Raw genomic sequence first — 22,764 nt, 5'->3', positions numbered from 1 at the left:
CGGTGCAATGCGCAGCCAGAATCTATCTCTCCTCTACGTGAGCTTAAAACCCCCGCTGATTTGCCTCACTCTTCACTCCCAGGAATTTCCTTCCCTAAGCTGTTACACAGATTTGTGATTACGTGATCTGTCCTTTAACAAAGCATTATTGGGATGTGATGACCTGCACGAGGAAAGCCTGGTCCTGCCCTATGGATCCCTGGCAGGCGTTCTGACAAGATGCCTGTAAATGGATTGAAACCCCACCAGGACGGCATGAACCTGGACCTGACATGGACACATATAATCGTATTGTCTATCCCTGAAAAAAAAAAGCCAACCAACCAACCAATAAACAAACCCAGTTCCTTGGGATTGTACTCTAAAAGGGGGTTTGCAAGCTAGAGCATGTTCAGAGGACTTGGCTGCAAACTGGGCATTAGGAGGGATAGTTGAAGGCATCAGGGACATTTGGCTTTGACAGAAGAAATCTTGGCAGAATATGTGGGCTGTATTCAGAGATCAGAAATGGTGTTAATGGAAAAAGATAAGCTTTGTGGCCCTAGATGGCAAAATCAGGAGAGTAGGCTCAATGGGGTAGAGCCTAGTTGGCTAATTCAAGCGGTCCTACTTTGGTCACTGCTAAAAGTCCAAAGACACGTATATTCCGTTGTAAAAATCTTTATTATTCTGAAAAGCTCAACACAGGCATCTCAGGTTCCCCTGTAATCAGTTGCCATTGCCACTGGTTAGCATTAGAGATTCTCCACGCTCTGTCATGAAAGGAAGGAGGGCCTGATTTTGTCAAGTTAGAGAAGCTCAAGCCTGTGACAAGAACACAGTGTCCTTGTCAGGACGTTAGTTTTCAGCTTGCTCTGCTGGGAGGATGATGAGAGAACTTCTCTTCTACCTGCTGCCTAGTGTCTTTAGATGAAGCTGGAGAATGAATGTTGGGCAGCCCAGCTGGCCTGGATATATGTGTTCCTTTCTCAGCTGCCCATGAGTACGTGCTCTGAAACAGATAGGTTCTCACAGCCTTCTCTGGTTGTCTGCAAGAGAAGCATATCAGCTGAGACACTTACTAAAATGCCATATTCTCCGGTCCTTTCTCTGCAGATCTAGCTTAGTAGATGGGGGTGCGGCTGAGTCTTTGTGTAAGTTGTGCCTAGGGGGCTCTGATCAGGCAGGCTTGGGAAGCGCTTGTGTAGGGAGAAAGAAACGATTACGAGCTCCTGCAGACTCCTTCACATCAAGGTATTTGTTAGACCAGGCACAGTATATCCTAAGGTTGGCAATGTGCTCACACCTGGAATTGACTTGGAAGGACAGTAGAGGTACGAGTCCCAGGCTGATCCTTCTTTCTGGATCAGAGAAACCGGGTGGAAAGTGCTAGAAGCCGGGAGATACAAGACTGAAAGGTGCGCTGTGGCTTCCCCCACCCCCACCCCCATCCATGGCCAAGGCTGAGCAAGCAGGACCCAGTGACTCCGCCTTCTTAGCCTTTGCTCTTGTCCTTCTGAGGCTTCAGAGGTCGCTGCCCACCAGGTTCAGCAGGGCATTCTTGTAGTCACCGCTTGTGTCTTCCTGAGGACAGGAGGGACATGAGTTTAGAAGGGAGTTTGGTTAGAAGGACATTGACCTGGCTTGGAGTCGTCCCGGTCAGGAGCTCTTATAGCTAGGAGCTGTGCTGCTTGGGGGGAGTCCTGGCACATGCTTGCGCTGGTTCCTATGCCACTGCCCCCACACTGCCACCTATCTTTCCTTGTTTTCCACTTCAGGCTGTTCCTACTGCCACCACGCACCCCCACCCCTCACCCTGGCCACCTGTTGCTGCATTCTGAAACTTCTGAAAGGGAAAATGTCTTTTTAACATCTCATAAGCCATGTGTTTCTTGAAAAGTATAGTGAATAATAGGCATTTGTAGAATAAGTGGAGACTTGACTAGTAGCCAGTGAAGACTTAGGGATATATTTCTCATGACTTGACTTTCATTAATGAAACTGTCAAGGCCTCAATTGACATTAACAGCTAGAAGAGCTATTTCTCTTGAAGTTACAGCAGTGTGATAATTGCTCTGCGTTTTCTCAACTTTAGAACGTTCACTAATGGGAATCATGTTAGGCAACCCACTGAAGCTCATATGATTTATCTCCTTTAAATGTTGCTGCCAGGATTGCTTAAATCTGTATTTGAATGCTGCTCCTCAGTTCCTACTAAACTATATACTCTCATTGACTCTTCAGATACGGTTCCTTCTGCAAGGATTTGGTGTGTCATTTTCAAAGGGCTAACTATAAGGCAAAGGCAAAGCTAACTTTCTGGGTGAACAGGGACCTCCAATAGGCACACTGACCTCCTTGCCGATCCCTGCACGTACCACACAGCAATGAGTGCAAGTGTGATGCTCCCTGGGAAGGGATGGACACGTGTGACTGATGGCATTGGTCACAGCATTCTGGTTTCCCAGCAAGGTCTCTGCTTCAAACTGGTGTTAGACTTGGGAGCTCATGACTCACCATGATCATGCTGCTGAGGGTCTTGCCATACATCTTCTTGAACTGATTCTTGATAAGATTTAAGTCAATCTCACTCCTGGAAACGATGTTTCTTATCAGGGTCCCATCCAGAGTCCCTGCTCCCTGGATAAAACACAGCAATCAACCATCGCTTCCTGCCTTCCTGGTCCATCTTTGTGACCATGACAAACCTCTGTTGGGTCCAGGGGGCTTTTGTAGGGGATGGGGAGACAGGAAGGACAGTGAAGCATCAGAAGGATGCACTAGGGGACCCCTTGATCCCTCCTTGCTCACTGCTCATATTGCTTCTTACTAGTAGCCAAAGGCCCCAGGCTGCAGTGTGTGTTTGATTTGATTCTGGACACAAAATACTCTTTGCTCCAAGAATAAGACCTCTTCCTAGGGCAGCAACATCATGAACTCTGCTTAACTGGAAAATTCACAAACAGGACTCTCCCTCTCACTTTCACCCTTGAATACTCTTATGTCAGAAGGAGCCACGTGGCCACACCCTTTTTTATTTCCCTGGCCAGATGTAGCCAGAGGGCTTGGGGTTCTTGCTTCAGGCAATGTTAACCACCATCAGTCGGAAAAGGTGGGCATCTTTACCTCACCTTAACCTTCGGGAATTATTTTGACTATCTATCTTCCAGTGTGGTTCCAGATACCACAACCTGCACCTAATATGAGCATCTGAACAGCTGTCTGGGTGGCCAGTGCAGCCTTTTGGACAATAGGCAACCCAGGTCGGCACGCCGGCACAAGCAGAAAAGTTGAATGTGTCCATTCAAAGGGTGCCTTGATCTCCTGGCAATCCTGTGCTTTCTCACGGAAGCCACTTGGACAGTAATGAATAAATGAAATAAATTAAAAAGGACAATTGCACTGACTTGGGTTCAAATCAAGGCTTTGCCGTGTATCAGCTCTGTGACCTTGACCACAGTTTCGTCATCTCTGGGAGGGCAGATGGGAGGGCGGATTGCACCATGAAGTGTCAAAGAACTGTGGTAAAAGTTCAGGGCCATGAACACCTGGGAGCGCACCTGCTCAAATCCAGCCTTCAGGGGATGCGGCTTCCCTTCCCTGGCCTGACTTGCCCACTGAGAACTAAAACCAGCCTGATCCACAGGAGGGTGGGATAAGAGGAGGCCCACGTGTGGAGGAACTGGGTGGTGGCTCTGAGCTCTTTGGCTTTGCGACTGGTGCCATGTAGGACTGAGGGTCAGGCACACAGAAAACAAAGCAGTTACCTTCATGGCGAAGTAAAGGCGTTCTGCGAAGTAGCTGTGGAGGTTCCGGGTGCACTTCACTGGCAAACAGAAAAGTTCTGTTAGCAACCAGCGGCTGGGGCAGCATTGCATACATGCTCATTATTTATGTCTTGCTTTGGGTCCTAAGGGTTGTGCACATCTTGGCCCATTTATTGGTGCTCTTCCTAGTCCTGAAGGGTTTTGTGTCAGGAGGGGTGGGGCAGGGAGGGAAGCCCAGGGCACTGGGCACAGGTGCAAAGGCCCAGAGCAGGCAGACAAAAGGGCAGGGTGTGAAATGCACTGGGGCCCACAGGGTTGGTCTGGCCCATCAGACCACAGCTCCACCAAGGGAGCCCCTGGGCTCTTACATTCCAGAGACAGCGTCACTGAGAGTCCCTCCACTCAGCTCCAGGGAGGAGCCACCATTATGGTGACCGCTGGCCTCTGAGTGTCACTTGTCAGAGGACCCCTGCAGGTTGAATTCCCCTGTGACAGATGGGGCTTGGCTCCAGAGCCCCTGGCCCCACACTCTCTTTCATGGATGCTGCTTTAGAGACTGAGGGTCTCGGTGGGGAGGTTGGCGTTTTGATCCAAGGCAGCAGAAAGAGGAGGGCTCTGAGGGAGACAGGCATGAGTTTGAACCCTGCCTGATGGCGCTGTGTGTTAGTGACTTGATCTCCCTGCCTTGCCCTGTTCTCATGTGAAGACAGTGATGTGAGTCTTCAGAAGTAATCAACAGGAAGTGCCCAGAAGGGAGCCGCACGGTCTTGCTTTTCCTTGCCTGTCGATTTTATTTAGGAGTTGTTTAAAGGCAGGGGCTGCCTGTGGAAGCTGAGACTGGATCAGGGGTCATGTTTGGATGCTCTGGCATAGATTAGATTGATCACAGCACTCAAAGGTGGCTGGGGAGTGTCAGATGTCCCAATCAACTTTTAGGGACCAGGACATACTGTGGAGCTCCCAGGCTACTTGGCAACCTGGTGTGGAGGTGACCTTGGCTCTATCACGGGAGGGAGGAGGGAAGTCCCTCTGCTCTGGGCCTCAGCTCTGCATTCTGCAATGATTCTTCTGCCTGTCACTTTGGCGCTGGACCCCAGGATGTGCCCTGGAATGGGTCCTTCTACATGAATCTGACCTCATGCTTGGGGGAAGGCTCACAGTGTTCCCCTAGCGTCAGATGACCCATCACTCAGTTTGGACTCCAACTACACTTCATCATTTCTTCAGTCAGCAACTGAGGCAGGGAACAGACCCCTGGCTGAGGTCCTGCTGGTTGGCTTTTTCGGACCTTCACAATCAAAGCCAGAATGTTCTCTGTGTGGCTGCTGTGGGTGAGCATAGCCCCTGGGTCTTGCACAATCCTGCAAGTGTGCGTACACGTACATTCACATACTCAGACACCTTCACACACATACACAACGACATACACAGTGCTGGGAACTACATGAGCAGCGCAGGGAACAATCGCGGGCAGCACAGAGCACACTGAGGACTCTGGGGCTTCCCTAGAAGCTCCAGTGTCCTGGGTGGATGGTACATGCTGAGTGGGGGCTGATATGGAGGTTTACCTTGATTTGGGCGAGCACAGGTCCCCAGCACTTGCCATGGAGCTCTGGGCCCTTTGCCCTTTGATGCTGCCCCTCCACTGAGCCCCAGGGCCGGGAGACACATGTGTACCTGACCATGGAGCTCCGTCTCTTACCTACTGTAAGCATGGCCTCCTCCAGAGACCCATGGGTCTCACTCTTGATGCTGTCCTCAATGCTCTTGTTGGCAATTTTCTCATATTCCTCAAACACTGTGGAGAGAGCCTTCTCTTAGCTGACATGTGCACTCAGCCTGACATCCCCCAACATCTTACATCAGAGAATATACATCAATTCACCACCCCTGACTTCCACTTGGTTGCTGGGCACAGGGTCCCGGGATCCTCAGCCCTCTCCCCAGCTCCATGTCCTGACATGGTCACACACTGAGTACTCAGTATGAAGGGACAGACACCCGCCCCTCATAGTCCTGACGTTGCCTCCCTGCCTCCCCCTGTACCTCTCAGCAGGTGTGTGGCACTGCGTGTGCACAGGATAGTGATGAACTTCATCTCGTCCGTCCCACAGATCTTCTCACCCGCTGCGTACAGATCCTGGCATTGGGACAGCCGTGACAACCAGTGAAGGTGAGCAAGGGGGTGAAGAACCACCCTCGGTCTGCCCTGCCAGCTCGGCATTCTTCTCTGCTCGACCATCTTTTGGACGGGGAGCCTGCCGTTCCCATGGTTAAATTCTCTTCTTCGGGCTGCTCTAGGAGCTGCCCCGCCTTGCCCTGGGCTTCACCCTAACTCTAGGCAGTTCTAAGCGCTCTGCCAGCAGGCGGACCTATAGAGACCTGAAAGTACACATCTGGGCCTCGGAGGCCCAGCATCCCCAGAGTCGAGAGCTGAGTTGGGTCTCAGCCTAGCGTCATCCGAAAACCCCCTCCTCCCCCACTGCCCCGCCTGGAGTCTAGATGGCAGAGGGTGGGGCCAGCTGGCCAGGAAGGCAGAAGCTGCTGAGGGGTAGCCTCACCTGGGCATCTTGCAGGGCCAATCCTGGGTCCACATAACCACTCAAGTCATCTCTGCTGCCCTAGGAACAGGAGACGTGACTCTGTAAGGTAGGCTGGCTGAGCAGAGCAGCCTGGGCAGAGGGGGCCGCTGGGCAGGCAGGTGGACAGTTATCCTCTCTGGGCCTTGGCTCTCTCAACTGTAAAATGAGAGTTGTAAGAAATGCCCCGAGGGGGATGGGGAATTCATTGAGCAGAAGTAAGCTCTATGCCTGGCATGGGCCTGGTGGTCAGGACCTGCCCAATGATGTGCCCTCTCCTTCTGCTTCCTGGAGAGGTGCAGGGTTCTGCGATGAGGACCTCCCAACCATGCTGGGATGAAGCTGGTGAGCCCAGGCCCCAGTGGTTGTACCGCACGCTTGCCCCCACCTCACCCAACCCCAGCAGCTCTGGCCAAGAGCCGCTCTCTGGGAGTGGGGAGTGGTTGGGATCCCCCAGACCAGGGGTTCCCAGGATCCAGGGCTGTGATACCTGCAGGAGGCACACCAGAATCCTCTCCAGGTAGCCGCTGGTGTCTGCTTTGATGTCTTCTTCCAGGTTGGACCCATAGTCTGCAGGGATCAGGACCGTGAAACTTAGGCCTGCTCTTCTCCTCTCAGCCCCGTTTCCCATACTTCTCCTGACTAAAGCCTTCTAGGAAGGGTGAGTCTTTGGTACAGACTGTCTGCACTGTGCAAGTGTCTGAGTGGCAGAGGCTCCCCACTGGTTGTCATTCAGAGCAAGGAAGCGACATGGGTTGCTGGCCAGGCTCAAAACACAGAGATGGGCCAGTCCAGAGAGCCTGATCAAGCTCCAGTTCATTATGTGGCTCATCAAAGCCAGAACCTTCAGCCAGACTCCTCACGAGGCAGACCTTGAGGAAGAGGGGCTTTGCCTTGCATACCGTGGACTCCATGATAGCTAGCTTGGGCTCCACATCCCCCACTGCTGAAATTGGGCCCTGCATGGTCTCTGGGGTCAGCCTATGCCCAGCCAGGAAGGTACCAGCCCCACCACCCGCTGCTGAAAAATTTTGTGGCCTGCAGCACTGCCATACTCTCAAGGGTCAGAGTTAGTGTCTGCATGCCTTTCCCTCCAGCAAACAGCCTGTGAGTTTAGGGAGCTTAGCGGCTAAGCCTGAGCCATATCTGACCTCACTATCAGGCATGGGATTTGGAACACAATGGGTGCTCAGCACCCATGTGTGGAAAAGCTTAGAAAGAGTCCTTTCCAACATGGCCCAGGACACTTTGTGTCTCTTATTCCTTGCTACGCTGCCAAAGCTCATGGTCATCCCCAAAAGCTGGCCTTTAACGCAGGGCCCACATCTTCTCTTCTTGACAGGCCCCTTACCTTCCTCATATGCCTTCATTATCTCCTGCAGCTGGTTCTTGGTCCGAGAAGCCAGAATTTCGATGATAACACCCTCTTTGGTTCCTATGCCCTGTGGATAAAAATCTCTGCTTACTGGAGAGGACCATTTGCATCCTCCTGCTGTCAAGAGGCACAAGGCAGGCCCTAGGAAGAACTCGCCATCGCTCTGCTGGGAGGCCTCTGCTGGAGGATGTTATTTCAGGAGGAGACACCTGCATTTGTCTCCAGTGGTGGCTGTTATGGGCAAGTGATGTGATGGGAAAACTGTGTCTCAGCTTGCCCCTCCATAGCTAGGTGGTCCCAAACAGGTGGCTCGACCTCCCTAAGCCCAAGGATCCTCATCAGGACACAGGGATGATAAATCACCCCCGCCCGGGGGTGGAGGTAGTAGATGTAGAATGCCCAGCAGGTCCGTGTACACAGTGAGTGACCTTTCCATGGAGATGATTATTGTTCCTTGGTCCTGACTCCTGAATTACCTTCAAACGCAAAAGGAGCAATGGAAGTAAAGGGAAACTGGAGAACCAGGCATGCGACAGCAGAGGCTGGTTCCTAATTCCTGCACACCCGGTCTAGTGGTGTCCCGACAAGGACTGACTTTGGCTTTATCAAGACCAGGTGACGCAGGAGGTCAGTCTGTTTGGTGGCAGTCTGAGTGACAGGAACAGGGTAAGGGGACAAAGTAGGTGATTAAATAGTTAATCCCACTAGGGGATGGTCAACAGAGAAAAAAGTATGGGAGACCCCTGTAAGTTAATGATCACTCAGGAAAACAAGTTTGCTTAACCACAAAACCAAGCAGCCTCGCTGAGCAATGAAACTATGCCACAGAAGAGTGAGACATTCCCCCAACAATGAAACAATGGTGGAATGAGGCCCACATCCTGCCCAGTGGGCTCGGTAAGTTAATGATTCCTAGGACAGGCTCTTCTGCCTGCACTAAAGACAAAACTCAAGGAAAAGGAGACGTTATATTGAAAACTGAGATGATTTACCATATTTTAGTATACGTTACAGCCTTTTTGCTCATTTCCACTGTTTCATGATGGTCCCTGTTTGACTATTTAGGGACAAGAAAATCCCCCACCCATCGTGGAGGAGGAAAGATGATTGAAGTTTGATGTCCTGCCAAGAATGAGGAAGAAGGTGGTCTTCTCCCCCTCCCCACTTTTCCTTTGATTATAAAGCTGTAGCCCACTTAGCCTCACAAGCTTTCTATTCTAATAAATCATTAACCTGTCACTTGGCCTCTCACCAACTTCTTTCTGCTCTGAGACAGGAGAACCTATGTTTTACTAAGTCCTGAAATGTGTTCTACACTCTCATGAGCAGCAAGCTCCCAGCTTGCTGAGCTCATGCCAAACAGTGGCTCAAGGAGAGCTTCGAGCTCCCTGTGCCAAGCTCTCTGGGGAAAGGAGTCCTGGGCATCATCCCCCCATTCAGTCCTTGTAAGTGATTCTGCCCCTCCCCCAACCAACTTGCGTGGTTACCTTCATGGCATCGTATAGCTCCTTGGCTTCGTATCTGTATGGAGGGTACATGAGGGCTATGATGAGCCTCTCGAACTTGCCACTCAGCTCCGACTTCAAGGTCTCGATGAGATCCTAAGGCAGGAAGAGGGAATGATGATATTCTGGGTGCTGCACCCACCGGAGTGCTGGCAAGGATGGTGGTGGGGCCCAGGGGCTCTGGCGAGATTCCCGAGTAGGCTCTGCCATGTGCGGGCGCTGGCTGGGGTTTCTTGGGCCAGCAACTCAGCCCCTCTGAGTATCATTATCCTTTCCTGTGGAACAGACACCGTGGCGTCCCTGCTTCATGCCCTTGCTTAGGGGATTGGCAGAGAGATGTCAGGCTCCTTTTCAGTGTAGGGTTGGACACACCATAATCCCGAAATACAAGTTTGTTATTACTCGCTATTGAGTCCCTGTCATTTAGCCCGTAGACACTCGACGAACGAGTGAAATGAATTAAGGAACCTATTTTATGCATGTCTCTTTCTCAGGCCACTTGTGTTTGCAAAAAGCCACAAGGCCACACACAGCTGATCTCCTCACAGCTAAAGGACCAAGGGCCTTTTCAGATCCAGATTTCAAACCCATCCTTGTTTCTTACAGGCTCTGGAGACTTGGACAACAGTCCCTACCTCTCAGAACATCAGTTTCCTCTAACATCAAATGCAGAGAATAATACATGGCTGTGAAGGTTAAGAGAGAGAAATTATTTTTTAGAAGAGCATATTGGTTTCTCATATGCCGTGTCTGGGTTTTGCCACTCGTCTTTCTGGGTTAAATGTCCACATTGTTGATGTGCGCTGATGGAGGCTTCCAGCTACCATGACTCTGCATGCATTTTTTACTCTCTTTATCTGGCACACCAGTGTCTGGCTCTGTCCTGGGGGCAGTGGGAGGAGGGACAAAGCCAGACGGTGTGCTCCCTGCCCTTGGATTTCCCCCACGGCAAGAGGGAAAGTGTACATGAACGGCAGCTCCAATGTGAGGAGAAAACCCCATCGCACAGCACAGGGCCGAGTCTGCCCTGCATCCCTGGCATGTGGGAAAGAAAAGGGCCTTCCAGGCTCAGGAAATTGGGCAAGCAAAGTGTAGAGGCAGGGAAATAGCTCAGGGGTGGGACCCTGGAGTGAATGTAAGGGAGCAAGTGAGAGAGAGGCTGGGAAACGTGGGGTGGACAGCCATCTGTAAGTAAGTTTTCTAGGTAAAACACAGGATGATGAGTTAAATCTGATTTTCAGAGATAAAATGCACCATATTTTTAGCGAATGTCCCAAATGCCTGTGTTGCCAGGAGGCGGGGCTCCTGGTCAGCTGGAGCTCGTCCAGCATGGTGCTGCCTCCCCGGTCGTCTATGGCAGCAGCAGCCTCCACAGCCCACCTGCGCACACCTGCCCGCCTTTACCTTGCCAAACTGAGCCTTGAAGGACTTGGCGATCTGCTGCCGCTGCGCGTTGCTTCTCTTCGTGAGCACGTCGATGATGGCCTGCTCATTGGTCCCTGCAAGGGGCATGGCTTGAGCACCCCCATGTCCCCCAGGGGCCGATGGGGGCTGGGGAGGAGGGAGGGCAGCTGCATGGTGGCCAAGCAGTGGGGACGCACCACCTGGAAAGCTCCCAAACCTGATGATTTTCATGGTGTAGATAAGACAGACAGAAAATCTACCTGTCCACCCCTGGCCCAGTGCGGGTGCAGCCCAGGCTCAGCCTCACAGTGACGGACTCTGAGGCCCCTCTGATCATCTGCTCTGCTCTGGACACAGCCCAGGGCCTTTGGAGCTCACTTCCTGCCCTGACCTTGTGCTGGTGACTGGGGGGGATGGTGGGGACGGAGGATCCAGAAAACCAGATCTGATTCCTGGCCCAGAGACTGGGTGGACAGGAAGCTTCACCTCTCCAAGCCATCGCATTTTTTCTTTGGGAAACGGAGATAATAATAAAGATTTCACAGGAAGCTGAGGACAGAAAATTCCTTCTCAGTTTGTCTGCGAATGGCAGTTTTTGTTAATGCCACAGTTCACCAGTTGGAGCCAGTGAAAGGGTGAATCCCGCCTAGGGTGACAACATGAGGGCTGTCTGGGCCAGGTCATCCTAATCCCAGCGGGCCTCCAGCCAGCGATCAGGAAAGCAGACGCTGGAGACAGGATGGAGCTGGCCCTGCGGCCAGCCTAAGCCGGGTGGGGGGAGATGCTGCAGAGCCTGCATGGCTGGAGCCCCTGGAACTAGGTCAGCCCCCCACACTCCCCAGTATTGTCCCATCTGAAATTCACAGTGACACGCAGGGCCCAGAGTTCCTGGGGCTAGTTCACAAGTGCGAAAGCTCAGGCTGAGTGAGAGGAGGTCCCTGCACAAGGACGTGCAGGGACGCATGGCAGATGGCCTCCTGCTTCCCACCCCCGTCACTCATACCCGCCCTCCCACCTCCAGCCTTCAGGGCTGTGTAGACCTGTGCTGGGGAAGGTGGGCCCTGTGTGCCCGTAGATGACTGGGAGACCCTGACTCCCAAGGGTGTGAGCAGAGGGGTCTTGAGCAGAATGGGCAGAGCCCCAGAGACTCACTGAGTTCCCATATCAAGGCCACTCACCAATCCCCTTCATGGCTTTGTAGAGGGTCTCTGCGTCAGGGTCTGGGTTGAAGTGGGGGCTGCCCTTCACTGAGATGCCCTCTTGTTCAACCTGCAAGAGAGTCCAGGCCTGCTCAGAGCGGGAGCAGGGGAAAGCAGTGCACCTTGCCACTGCCTCCGTGGGGTGGGCACCAGCTCAGCACCTGCCGACCAGTGGCTGAGCCTCCATCCATCCTGGACCTGCATGTCCTCCCAGGGCGAGTGGAGCCTGTAGCTTCCGGATATGCTAGTTTCCGGCAGACTGTGCTGAGGAAGGGGCACCTTTGTCCACTTGGCATGAAGGTGCCATACGGCCCCCTCATGTCAGGGCTGCAGAGGCCCCACGTGCCTGTTAGGGCCTTGGTCAAGGGGAGGCCTGGAAGGAGGGGCTTCAGGCTGGAAGGAGGGGCCTTCTGAGGAGGAGTGGGTCAGTGCCACCGTAAGAGATGGAATCCCAGCTCTCAGCCCCAGTGCCACGCCTGGGGAGTTGGGGCTTGTAGGCTCGGACAGTGTAGGGGAAGACCTCACAGGTAGCTGGCACTGTGGCCACTTCCAGAGCCACCGTGTGGATTGTGGGACAGCAAGAAGAGGGTCTAGAGACTGGACTCCAGCCTTCAGCTCTCCCATGCCCAGCTGCTCCGTGGGGACCATGCCTCAAGCCCTTCTGCACACCCCAGTCCTGTGCCATGTCTCCTTTCTAGCTCTGGGTCCTTTGATCCTCAGGCAGACATTTGTTTCCTCTTTACTTGCACTTTCTGGGTTTTTGTGATGATCAATGACTTTAAGGAAAATTTTAAAAAAAAGACAAAAAATTTGGGAGGACAGAGTTAGGGTAGGGGACTTGGCCTGAAACAGAATCAGCAAGGGCTTGAAGGGGGTGATGCTAGAGCACTCTTTAGAGGCCAGCAGCGGTTTTACTGGGGCGACAGGGCGCAACATGGAGTCTCTTAGATCTGTGAGGCCGAATGACCCAGGAGTTGGTCACTCCAGGGCATTAGCTGTGTAGGGAAGGGTACCCCAGGGACCGTGGCCTGACTGAGGGGCTGCTGGTTTCCCTGGAGGCTCTGTGGGACTGCCTTGTCTCCTCTGCAGAAAGGCCCCTTGTTTGCAGAAAGGCTCCTTGTTTTAACAGGCTGGCGCCAGCCAGAGCCACAAAACCGTTCCCATCCTTGCCCCTGTGCTGGGGCGTGGGCTCTGAATCAGGCTGTGTCTCCCTTAGGCATCTGCCATCTGAGGCAGGCAGTAGGCCCAGCCACCCCCAGGTTCTTCTAGCACCACTGGCAGACAACAGGAGGGGACAGCCCTGCTCAAAGCTGCAAGGACAATGATCAAGTAAGGAGAGGCTTCATGGAGCGGAACATGCTGCCTGGATAGTGTGTGGATGAAGCAGGGAAGCCAGATTGAGCTCAATCTGCCCTCTTCTTGAGAAGTGGGCGCTTATAAGAAAGCAGAGGGCCAGGGCACCCAGTTGAACATCCTGACAGCTCAGGGCCTTTCCAAGTCCTCAGGCTCAAAGGGGCAGAGGGTTAGCTTTAGAAAACACAGCATGATGTTCTGAAAGTTGTGAAATAAACCAGATAACTGAAGTCCCTAGGCCCTTGATTTCCAAGTCTCTAATCCATGTCTTGCCTGAGGGCTCCTGAGACTTGTGCTCTGCAGAATTTCTAAGGTGCAAATGAATGATCCCTCTTAAGTGTGTGTTTTGGGAGATGGGCAATTAAGGAGTGGAGGGAGATTGGAGATGGGGACTGAGTGTGAAGGAGACTCAGAGACCCTTCAAATGGAAGGGAATTTAGTCCCATTGCATTTGGTCTCCCATGCGCCTGTTCAGCTACTCCTATCCACCCCTCATCCACTCACCTACTCTTCCGCTTACCCAGCCACCACCCACTCATTCATTCACTACCCAGGTGTCCCACTACCACGTCATTGCATTCATCCAGTCACCACATCCATCCATCCTTCCTCCCTTCCTTTGTCCTCCCTCTTCCCCTCCTGTTTTTCCTTCCTTCCTTCCTGGCTCTAGCTAGTTCCTGAAAATGCAGAGCAGCTTCCCATCCATGCTATATCTGTAAAGATATTTCTTTTGAGTAAAAGGTAAGAAGTCTTTCTATATCCTTTGCTTGAATTTCAAATATCTAGTGATAGATTTTCCTACTTTAATTCTTTAGCACCAAGTTTCATAGAAGAAATTATTAGAAGTAATTCCTTGTGGCAATTTGATCCAGAGAGCCTGTGTGGTCCCAGATGTTGCCCAGCTGGGCACACGCATAGATCATAATCCTTGTTTGTGGAGTCACAAGCGTCTGTTACTACTGTTAAAGATTTGAGCAGGTCCTATGTGCCAGGCTTTGTGTTTTAGGGGCTTTAGGTACTTCAGATGTAATGCACTTCTTGACATCTCTGCCAGTTGCATTAGGTAGTTATGAATGCCCCATTTTACAGACTGGGCTTCGAGAACTTGGCAAGACTATACAGCTAGTAAATGATGATGCTGGACTTAACCCACAGCCTGACTCAGAAGCTCAGCTGTCTGCCGCCCCCCTGCTATCAATGACTCAACCTTTTCCAGACACTGAGGTTTCCCAGAACTCTTCCCTGAAGGAGACCTTGCCCACAGGGATGCAGGTTGTGAGTGAGTGTTGGGTCATCTCAGATCTCAGTGCTAAGCTCTGGGGGCCACCCAGGAGGAGCTTTCCTCCTGCCTCTTGCCCCAGGCTGGCACTCAGGGGCTGTGCAGCAGTGATACACCGGGCCACACATACTAGTCAGCCGGTCTGAGGTTGAGCTCCAGAGGCAGTGTTGGTAAATAGCTCTCTGGGGCTTGTGATTTCACTGCAGTGAGAAGCCTCAGCCTCACTTTCCATACAAAGGTTTTACAGGTGAAAAAGACAATTTCCTAGGAATCAGACCCCTGGATGTGAGCATGGGGTGTTGGAGCTCCAGATAATCTATTCAGGACCAGCCCACCCCCCACCACGTTGGAAGAAAGGTCTGTCTAGGTTCTTCCTGGGCCTTGTACAGAGCAGGCCAGTCCACACAGGAACATTTGCACTGAAAAGATGACTCATTCTGGCCTGTGACTCTCCATCTGTTCTGTATCTGTGAAGGTCTCCGGTGAATTGCCACACCCTTGCCTTCTCCTGTCACAAGGCTGCTGGGGAGAACTTGAGAGACAAAACTTCATCGCCTTAAGAGAGGCACGGACAGGTTCCCTCGAGCTGATCTTTCACCTCCCTCGGGTCCAGTCCTGGTCTTGTTAGAAGCTCAGAGGTCATCTGTCTCTCACTGGAAGCTCAGCCAGTCTCACCTGGGGTCCCCCTGTAATCTTGATGCCCTTGGCTTGTGGGTTGCCAAGCCCCACAGAATTTGAGCTCTGGCATCAGACTGCTCAGTCTAACCCAGACTCCAGCATTTCCTAGCGTGGCAACCTTGGATGCCGTCTTATCCTCCTTGTGCCTCCGTTTCCATATCTGTCAATAAGGATACGGGCATTTCTATGGCAGAGATGTCTTGAGGCCCAAGTGAGAGATTGACTCAGGAATGTCCAGGGCACAGTACATACTCAGGAAGCCTCATTGTCATTCCTCCAGGTTGGTCAGGTCCCTACAAGGAGGCTTTTGTCTGCCTGGCTGGGTGGGCCACAGGGCTGGGCCTTTACCCTGCCCCTGATTTTGGGAGCAAGGCCCAGAATCAGGCCACCCTGGGCAACAGCTGACTTTGGAAAGTGCCCAGCGCTAGGTTCTCCCTGACTCATCTGCCTCCTCAAAGCCCAGTTTCCCATCAGCCAGGATGAAGCTGGAGGCCAGCCTGGCCCTCGAGCTGTCCTGGCTGCCTCGCCAGGGCCAGACAGTCACCCTACCTTGCCGCAGGCCTCCTCTCTGTCCCTCCTGTCCTGGCCTAGCATGTCTGAATCTGAGAGCTCCTGGGAAGTGATCTTTGAGGCAAAGAGATTTCCTGAACTGGGGTAAGCCCAGGTTGCCCACTGAGACCCACAGAGAGCCTGGGGCAGGGACAGAGAGAGACCCCAGTTCACGCTAGACCCCTGTCTGCTAGCTGTGGGGCTGAGCAAGTCGCTAGACGTTGCTGAGCCTCGGTTTCCTCCTCTGTCGAGTGGGAAGAGCAGCCTTGCTACCCCAGGGCCGCCTGGGGATGAATTGCAGGTGTGCAGAGCACATCCCCCCACCCCCTCATTGAGTGGGGGACGCCGCCCGCTCCTCATTTTCCTTCCTTTTGTGCTCTCACCTCCTTAGCTGAGACAGCCTTGGACTCAAACCCAGATGAAGCACTCCCGAGAACCTGTGCATTCATCTGGACACAGGAGACTTAGGGGCAAAATGTGTCATCCCTCCCAACTCAGCCATCTGTCACTGTAAATTTCACTCACAGATTTCAACTGTACAAAACCTCTGTGGGCCGGGCTGTCCTCCCATCCCCTGAGGGGTGGCCATTGGTGAGGCCTCCGACATCAGCTTATTCAATCAGGATGCTCTCTAGCTCAGGTTCCTTCAGTGACTCCCCATTGCTCTTAAGGTAGAGCCCAAGCTCCTTTGCCTGCCATGGGTGGCTCTGTAGGACCCAGCCCTGTCCTACTCTCTAGGTAGATCTCCCCTGATCCGCTACCCTCCTTATCCAGGACCGTCAGGCCTATTTCTCTTTAAAACCAGGCTTCCTACTCTTCTGAGCCTTTGTATATTCTGTTCCCTCTCAAAGGAAACGTTTGCCTGGTTCTCTGTAAACCTGTGCACACACCACACACACAGACACACAAACACACGCATCACTTAACCGTGATTCCCCCTTGCTTCCAGCGGCCTGACCCCTCCATTTGGGTTCTCTCAGCCCCTCAGCTTTCCCAGCTGCATTTTGAGGTTCCTTTATCTGTCCGTCTCCCCTGTTTCCATTGTTTCCAGCCGTGAGCATCCATGGGGCTGGGGCAGTCTCTCCTTGTCTTCCTCCCCAGTGGGCAGCCCAGTCCAGTGCCTGGCCTGGCAGGCAGCAGATGTTGCCTGAGCTGACTTCTCTCTAGACCAACAGTGTGTGGGAACCCTCCCTCTTTGCTTGCTCTGCACTTACCCAAGCTTTCCACCAGGCCATGTCGTCCACCTCGCCGGCACCTTTCCCCAGGGAGACGAAGATACACTGGTCAGCCCTCCCTCCACTCAGAGACTCTGCACACTCACCCCGCTGTACTCAGAAGAGCGGGCGGCTTGGAGTAGGGTGTGGTAGCACCAGCAGGCAGGCCCCAGGCCCCACCCAGTACCACCCCTATTCTGACCCCACCCCCTGGGCTAGGCCTAGCCCTGGGTTCCTCTTGTGGCTTTCAGGCCCCACCTAGCACCAGCCCAGACCTGCCCTTGGAAATCCATTACTTGCTGCCAAATGTTTGAGCTGTGGCTGTTACACAGACTGGAAATTCTGAGTTCCAACCTTTGAAAGCCACACTTAGTAAATAGGGCTGTTTATTCACTCTTTGCTAGACCTGATTTATATAAAAAAGGGGCCTATTTATTGCAAGGCATCTCCACAATAAACAATGCAGTGGGGAGCTCTGCAAAAGACGTGAATTAATAGCATCCTCCACATACTGGGGTGTCTCTGTGCCTAGATACCTCTTTAATCACTGCGTGCTCTGTCCCTTTCAAGCTTTGCCACAACCCTAAGAAGCAGGTAGGTGTTCCATGTAGTATAGTAAGAAGTGGAAACTCCCAAGTTAAGATAATTTGCGTGAATCATACTTCTTGGGGGTAGAAGCCACAGGATCCACCAGGCCCCCTTGACTTGCCTGCTCTGCCCTCAGCCCTGGAGTATGAACTGGCTGCCAAGGGAGGGAGGAACCTCCCGGAAAGAGATTAACATTTTCCTTTCTGGAGTTCACTCTCCCTGGGGCCCCTGCCTAGAATGCTTCAACTTTCCGCCTCTTAACCCCTCCTACCTAAAGGTAAAGATTTTGCCTCAGTGACTGCTCAGTGGCCCCTCCATCCTAGGGAGGTTCCCCAGGGCTTCTAGAACCCCCGCTGCTCCTAGAGCCCCAGAGAAAAGTATCCCACTGTGGTGTGATTCACATTCGGTGAAATCTTCCATAGTGTTGATGGAAAATGAATCATCCGATCTAAGAAAGAAACGGAAAATTTTATTTGACCCAAATTTGAAGACTGTGACCGGGGAAGAGCATCTCAGAAAGCTCTGAGAGCTGTTCTGCCCATTAGAAACCAAGGACAGTTATACAAGGTTTTTGAGGCAGAAGGCTGTACATAAATGACGTGCTATGAGCACTTTACATAATCCAGATCTGAGTGCCTTGTGACCCCTTACAAGATCAAGAAAGAATGTTATCTGTTAAAAAGTTATCTGGCTGGTGCTAGGAGAATGCTTTTCATGGTTGAGAATTGCATTTCATGGTTGAGTAATTGTTTCTGTGGACCGGGAGGTTTGGTAAATACATAATGCAGGCTTATTAATACAATGCATGGTTGGGGGAGAGAGGAGACCAAAGGGCAGAGAAAATTTTATGTTTAAATTTTCCGTGTCTTGCCAGAAAATATGAATTTTATTTCTTAAGAGTAACAGGTAAGAACTGTCCCCTCTGTTTGTGTTCCTGACCTTGGCTCAGGTGCTTGTTTCTCTGTTCACACCAAGTCCCCAGCTGCTCCTTCCTGAAGTGTGGGCTGGAGAGGGTGGGGAGGGTGGGAGCTGGGCCAAGTTACGGAAGATTGGGTAGATAGCTGGGCTGGGGCGAGGAGCTGTTGCCCAGGACTGCTGTGAGACCTGGGGGTGGCTCATCACACAGGGCTGAAGATGCCATCACTAGAGGAAGATTGAGGTCCACCTTGGGTCACGCGGATTGAGAAAGGTCCACCTCTGGGCCCCAGACTCTGCGCCCTCCTTGGGAGCCACCGGGGCCAAAACCATGGTGTCCTCCCTGGTGAGGCTTTCGCAGGACCTCAGCTGCTCATGAAGGCCATGCCCACGTCACCTCATGAGGGTCAGGGTCTGGGGACTGGATACCCTCCAGGGCGGTCTGGCCAAAGTCAGTTATGAGGATGACCCTAGCTAGGTCATCAGTGTGGTGGCCCTGGGCCAAGCTCAGAAAGAAATGCTGGATTCTTGGACAAAGACAGGCCACAGAACTTGGTGCGGAGAGAATGTCAGACAGGGCCTGCCCTCTGAGGGCCCTTAGTCCAGTGACCCAGTGAGGCTGCAGAAGGCCTGCCCTCTGAGACCCATCCCACCAGCACTGTGCCCTCTTCTTAGGCTCCGCCCTGACTCGCTTCTGCAGTCAAGACCTCACCTTCCTTCTGAAGCACTGGGCTTGGCTTCTGGGATGCCCAGCACGCCGGCCATTCTTTTTCATCTCTTTTCCGCAAGCAAACTATTCTTCGGGACTCCTCCCTGGGCCTCTGTTCTTCCCCCTTCATGTCAGTTATTCTGAGGCTCGGCTGCCCCTTGGGCTCAGCCAGGTACGTCTCATGTCAGAGACAAGAGCCCCAAGGTCTCCACCTGCTCTTTTGGGTCCCCTGGGCTCAGCATACCCATCTCAGAGTCACCCACTGACATCACGTCACTGAGGGTCTCTTACATCTTGCGTCTTCTCATGTCTCTCCTGGAACTTCTCACCCATCCTCTTGTGCTCATAGCCCGTGTGCCTATTTCTTCCTCCTGAATAGTCTTTCCTCACTTTTGGGTAGTCGTGGGCAGCTTGCTGGCCCAGGCTGTGTGCCTCTGCCCCGAGGAGTGATCCTCTTCCCCCGGATTACCTGGCTGGGGATGGCCATATGATGTCACAGAGGCAGGCAGAAAGAGGGTGGCTGACACTACACCTCCCTGAGCCCTACTGAGTGAGCCCTGGCCTAGGCATCTGGCAGAGTTGGGTCCAGCTAGTTGCACCCTGGGGTGAGCCTCTGAGCACTCAGTGTGGGGTCCTTATGGGTGAAATCTTAGTGACCTGCCCTTCCCGCTACGCAGACAGGCACTATAAAGGACACTCGTGGCAGTGAGCCGGCAGAAGCTGGCATAGTGTCGGGGAGGGGCTCAGGGTATAGCCAGGCCAAGCTAGAGTTCTTGTCGGATGTTAGGTTCTTTCTTCAGTTCAGTCACTCAGTCGTGTCTGACTCTTTGACATCATATGGACTGTGGTATGCCAGGCTTCCCTGTTCATCATGAACTCCTGGAGCTTGCTTAAACTCATGTCCATCAAGTCAGTGATGCTATCCAACCATCTCATCCTCTGTCGTCCCCTTCTCTTCCTGCCCTCAATCTTTCCCAGCATCAGGGTCTTTTCCAATGAGTCAGTTCTTCGCATCAGGTGGCCAAAGCATTGGAGTTTCAGCTTCATCATCAGTCATTCCAATGAACATTCAGGACTGATTTCCTTTAGGATGGACTGGTTGGATCTCCTTGCTGTCCAAGGGACTCTCAAGAGTCTTCTCCAACACCACAGTTCAAAAGCATTAATTCTTCAGCACTCAACTTTCTTTATAGTCCAACTCTCACATCCATACATGACCACTGGAAAAACCATAGCTTTGACTAGGTGGACCTTTGTCAGCAAAGTGATGTCTCTGCTTTTGAATATGCTGTCTAGGTTAGGCATAACTTTTCTTCCAAGGAGCAAGTGTCTTAATTTCATGGCTGCAGTCACCGTCTACAGTGATTTTGGAGCCCAAGAAAATAAAGTCTCTCACTGTTTGCATTGTTTCCCCATCTATTTGCCATGAAGTGATGGGACCAGATGCCATGATCTTAGTGTTTTGAATGTTGAGTTTTAAGCCAGCTTTTCCACTGTCCTCTTTCACTTTCATCAAGAGGCTCTTTAGTTCCTCTTTGCTTTCTGTGTAAGGGTGCTGTCACCTGCATATATGAAGTTATTGGTATTTCTCCCGGCAGTCTTGATTCCAGCTTGTGCTTCAACCAGTCCAGCATTTTGCATGATGTACTCTGTATGTAGGTTAAATCAGCAGAGTGACAATATATAGCCTCGACGTACTCCTTTCCCAATTTGGTACCAGTCCATTGTTCCATGTCCAGTTCTAACTGTTGTTTCTTGATCTGCATACAGATTTCTCAGGAGGTAGTCAAGGTGTTCTGGTATTCCCATCTCTAAGAATTTTCCACAGTTAGTTGTGATCCACACAGTCGAAGGCCTTGGCATAGTCAATAAAGCAGAAGTAGATGCTTTTCTGGAACTCTCTCGCTTTTTCTATGATCTAACAGATGTTGGCAATTTGATCTCTGATTCCTCTGCCTTTTCTAAGTCCAGCTTAAACATCTGGAAGTTCTTAGTTCATGTACTGTTGAAGACTTGCTTGGAGAATTTTGAGCATTACTTTACTAGCATGTGAGATGAGTGCAATTGTGTGGTAGTTTGAGCATTCTTTGGCATTGCCTTTATTTGAGATTGGAATGAAAACTGACCTTTTCTAGTCCTGTGGCCACTGCTGAGTTTTTCAAATTTGCTGGCATATTGAGTGCAGCACTTTCACAGCATCATCTTTTAGGACTTGAAACAGCACAGCTGGAATTCCATCACCTCCACTAGCTCTGTTCATAGTGATGCTTCCTAAGGCCCACCTGACTTTGGACTCCAGAATGTCTAGCTCTAGGTGAGTGATCACACCATTGTGATTATCTGGGTCATTAAGATATTTTTTGTATGGTTCCTCTGTGTATTCTTGCCACCTCTTCTTAATATCTCCTGCTTCTGTTAGGTCCATACTGATTCTGTCCTTTATTGTGTGTCTTTGCAGGAAATGTTCCCTTGGTATCTTTAATTTTCCTGAAGAGATCTCTAGTCTTTTCCATTCCACTGTTTTCCTCTATTTCTTTGCATTGATCACTGAGGAAAGCTTTCTTATCTCTCTTTGCTATTCTTTGGAACTCTGCATTTAGATGGGTGTATCTTTCCTTTTCTCCTTTGCCTTTCACATCTCTTCTTTTTCCAGCTATTTATAAGGCTTCCTGAGACAACCATTTTGCCTTTTTGCATTTCTTTTTCTTGAGGATGGTCTTGATCACTGCCTGTTGTACAATGGCATGAACCTCCGTCCATAGTTCTTCAAGTACTCTATCAGATCTAATCCTTTGAATCTATTTCTTACTTCCACTGTATAAACATAAGCGATTTGATTTAGGTCATACCTGAATGGTCTAGTGGTTTTCCCTACTTTCTTCAATTTAAGTCTGAATTTGGCAATAAGGAGTTCATGATCTGAGCCACAGTCAGCTCCTGGTCTTCTTTTTGCTGACTGTACAGAGCTCCTCCGTCTTTGACTGCAAAGAATGTAATCAATCTGATTTTGGTATTGACCATCTGGCGATGTTCATGTGTAGAGTCGTCTCTTGTGTTGTTGGAAGAGGGTGCTTGCTATGACCAGTGTGTTCTCCTGGCAAAATTCTGTTAGCCTTTACCCTGCTTCTTAAGGCCAAACTTGCCTGTTACTCCAGGTGTCTCTTGACTTCCTACTCTTGCATTGCTGTCCCCTATGATGAAAATGACATCTTTTTCGGGTGTTATTTCTAGAAGTTCTTGTAGGTCCTCATAGAACCATTCAACTTCGGCTTCTTCTGCATTAGTGGTTGGGACATACACTTGGATTACTCTGATATTGAATGGTTTGTCTTGGAAGTGAACAGAGCTCATTCTGTCCATTTTGAGACTGCACCTAAATGCTGCATTTTGGACTCTTGCTCACTGTGAGGGCTACTCCATTTCTTCTAAGGGATTCTTGCCCACAGTAGTAGATATAATGGTCACCTGAGTTAAATTAACCCATTCTAGTCCATTTTAATTCACTGATTCCTAAAATGTTGATGTTCACTCTTGCCATCTCCTGTTTGACCACTTCCAATTTGCCTTGATTCATGGGCCTGACATTCCAGGTTCCTATGCAGTATTGCTCTTTACAGCATCGGACCTGGCTTCCATCACTGGTCACACCCATGACTGTGCGTTGTTTTTGC

General features: G+C 51.3%; 1 protein-coding gene across 1 annotated transcript; it reads right to left on the bottom strand.

Annotated features, from left to right (window-relative positions):
- Positions 645 to 17,030, bottom strand: LOC102176495 (annexin A8). The gene is made up of 12 exons (XM_005699329.3): positions 16,882 to 17,030; positions 11,788 to 11,878; positions 10,610 to 10,704; positions 9,188 to 9,301; positions 7,677 to 7,767; positions 6,816 to 6,895; positions 6,308 to 6,367; positions 5,793 to 5,886; positions 5,449 to 5,544; positions 3,747 to 3,805; positions 2,497 to 2,619; positions 645 to 1,563 (listed from the first exon to the last, which is right to left on the bottom strand). Exons 1-12 carry the CDS (start codon positions 16,900 to 16,902, stop codon positions 1,504 to 1,506), a joined length of 984 nt encoding a protein of 327 aa, XP_005699386.1. The 5' UTR covers positions 16,903 to 17,030; the 3' UTR covers positions 645 to 1,503.

The sequence above is a fragment of the Capra hircus genome, chromosome 28 (assembly GCF_001704415.2).
Source record: "Capra hircus breed San Clemente chromosome 28, ASM170441v1, whole genome shotgun sequence".
Classification (NCBI taxonomy): domain Eukaryota; kingdom Metazoa; phylum Chordata; class Mammalia; order Artiodactyla; family Bovidae; genus Capra; species Capra hircus.
This window is presented reverse-complemented; position numbering and strand designations above follow the sequence as displayed.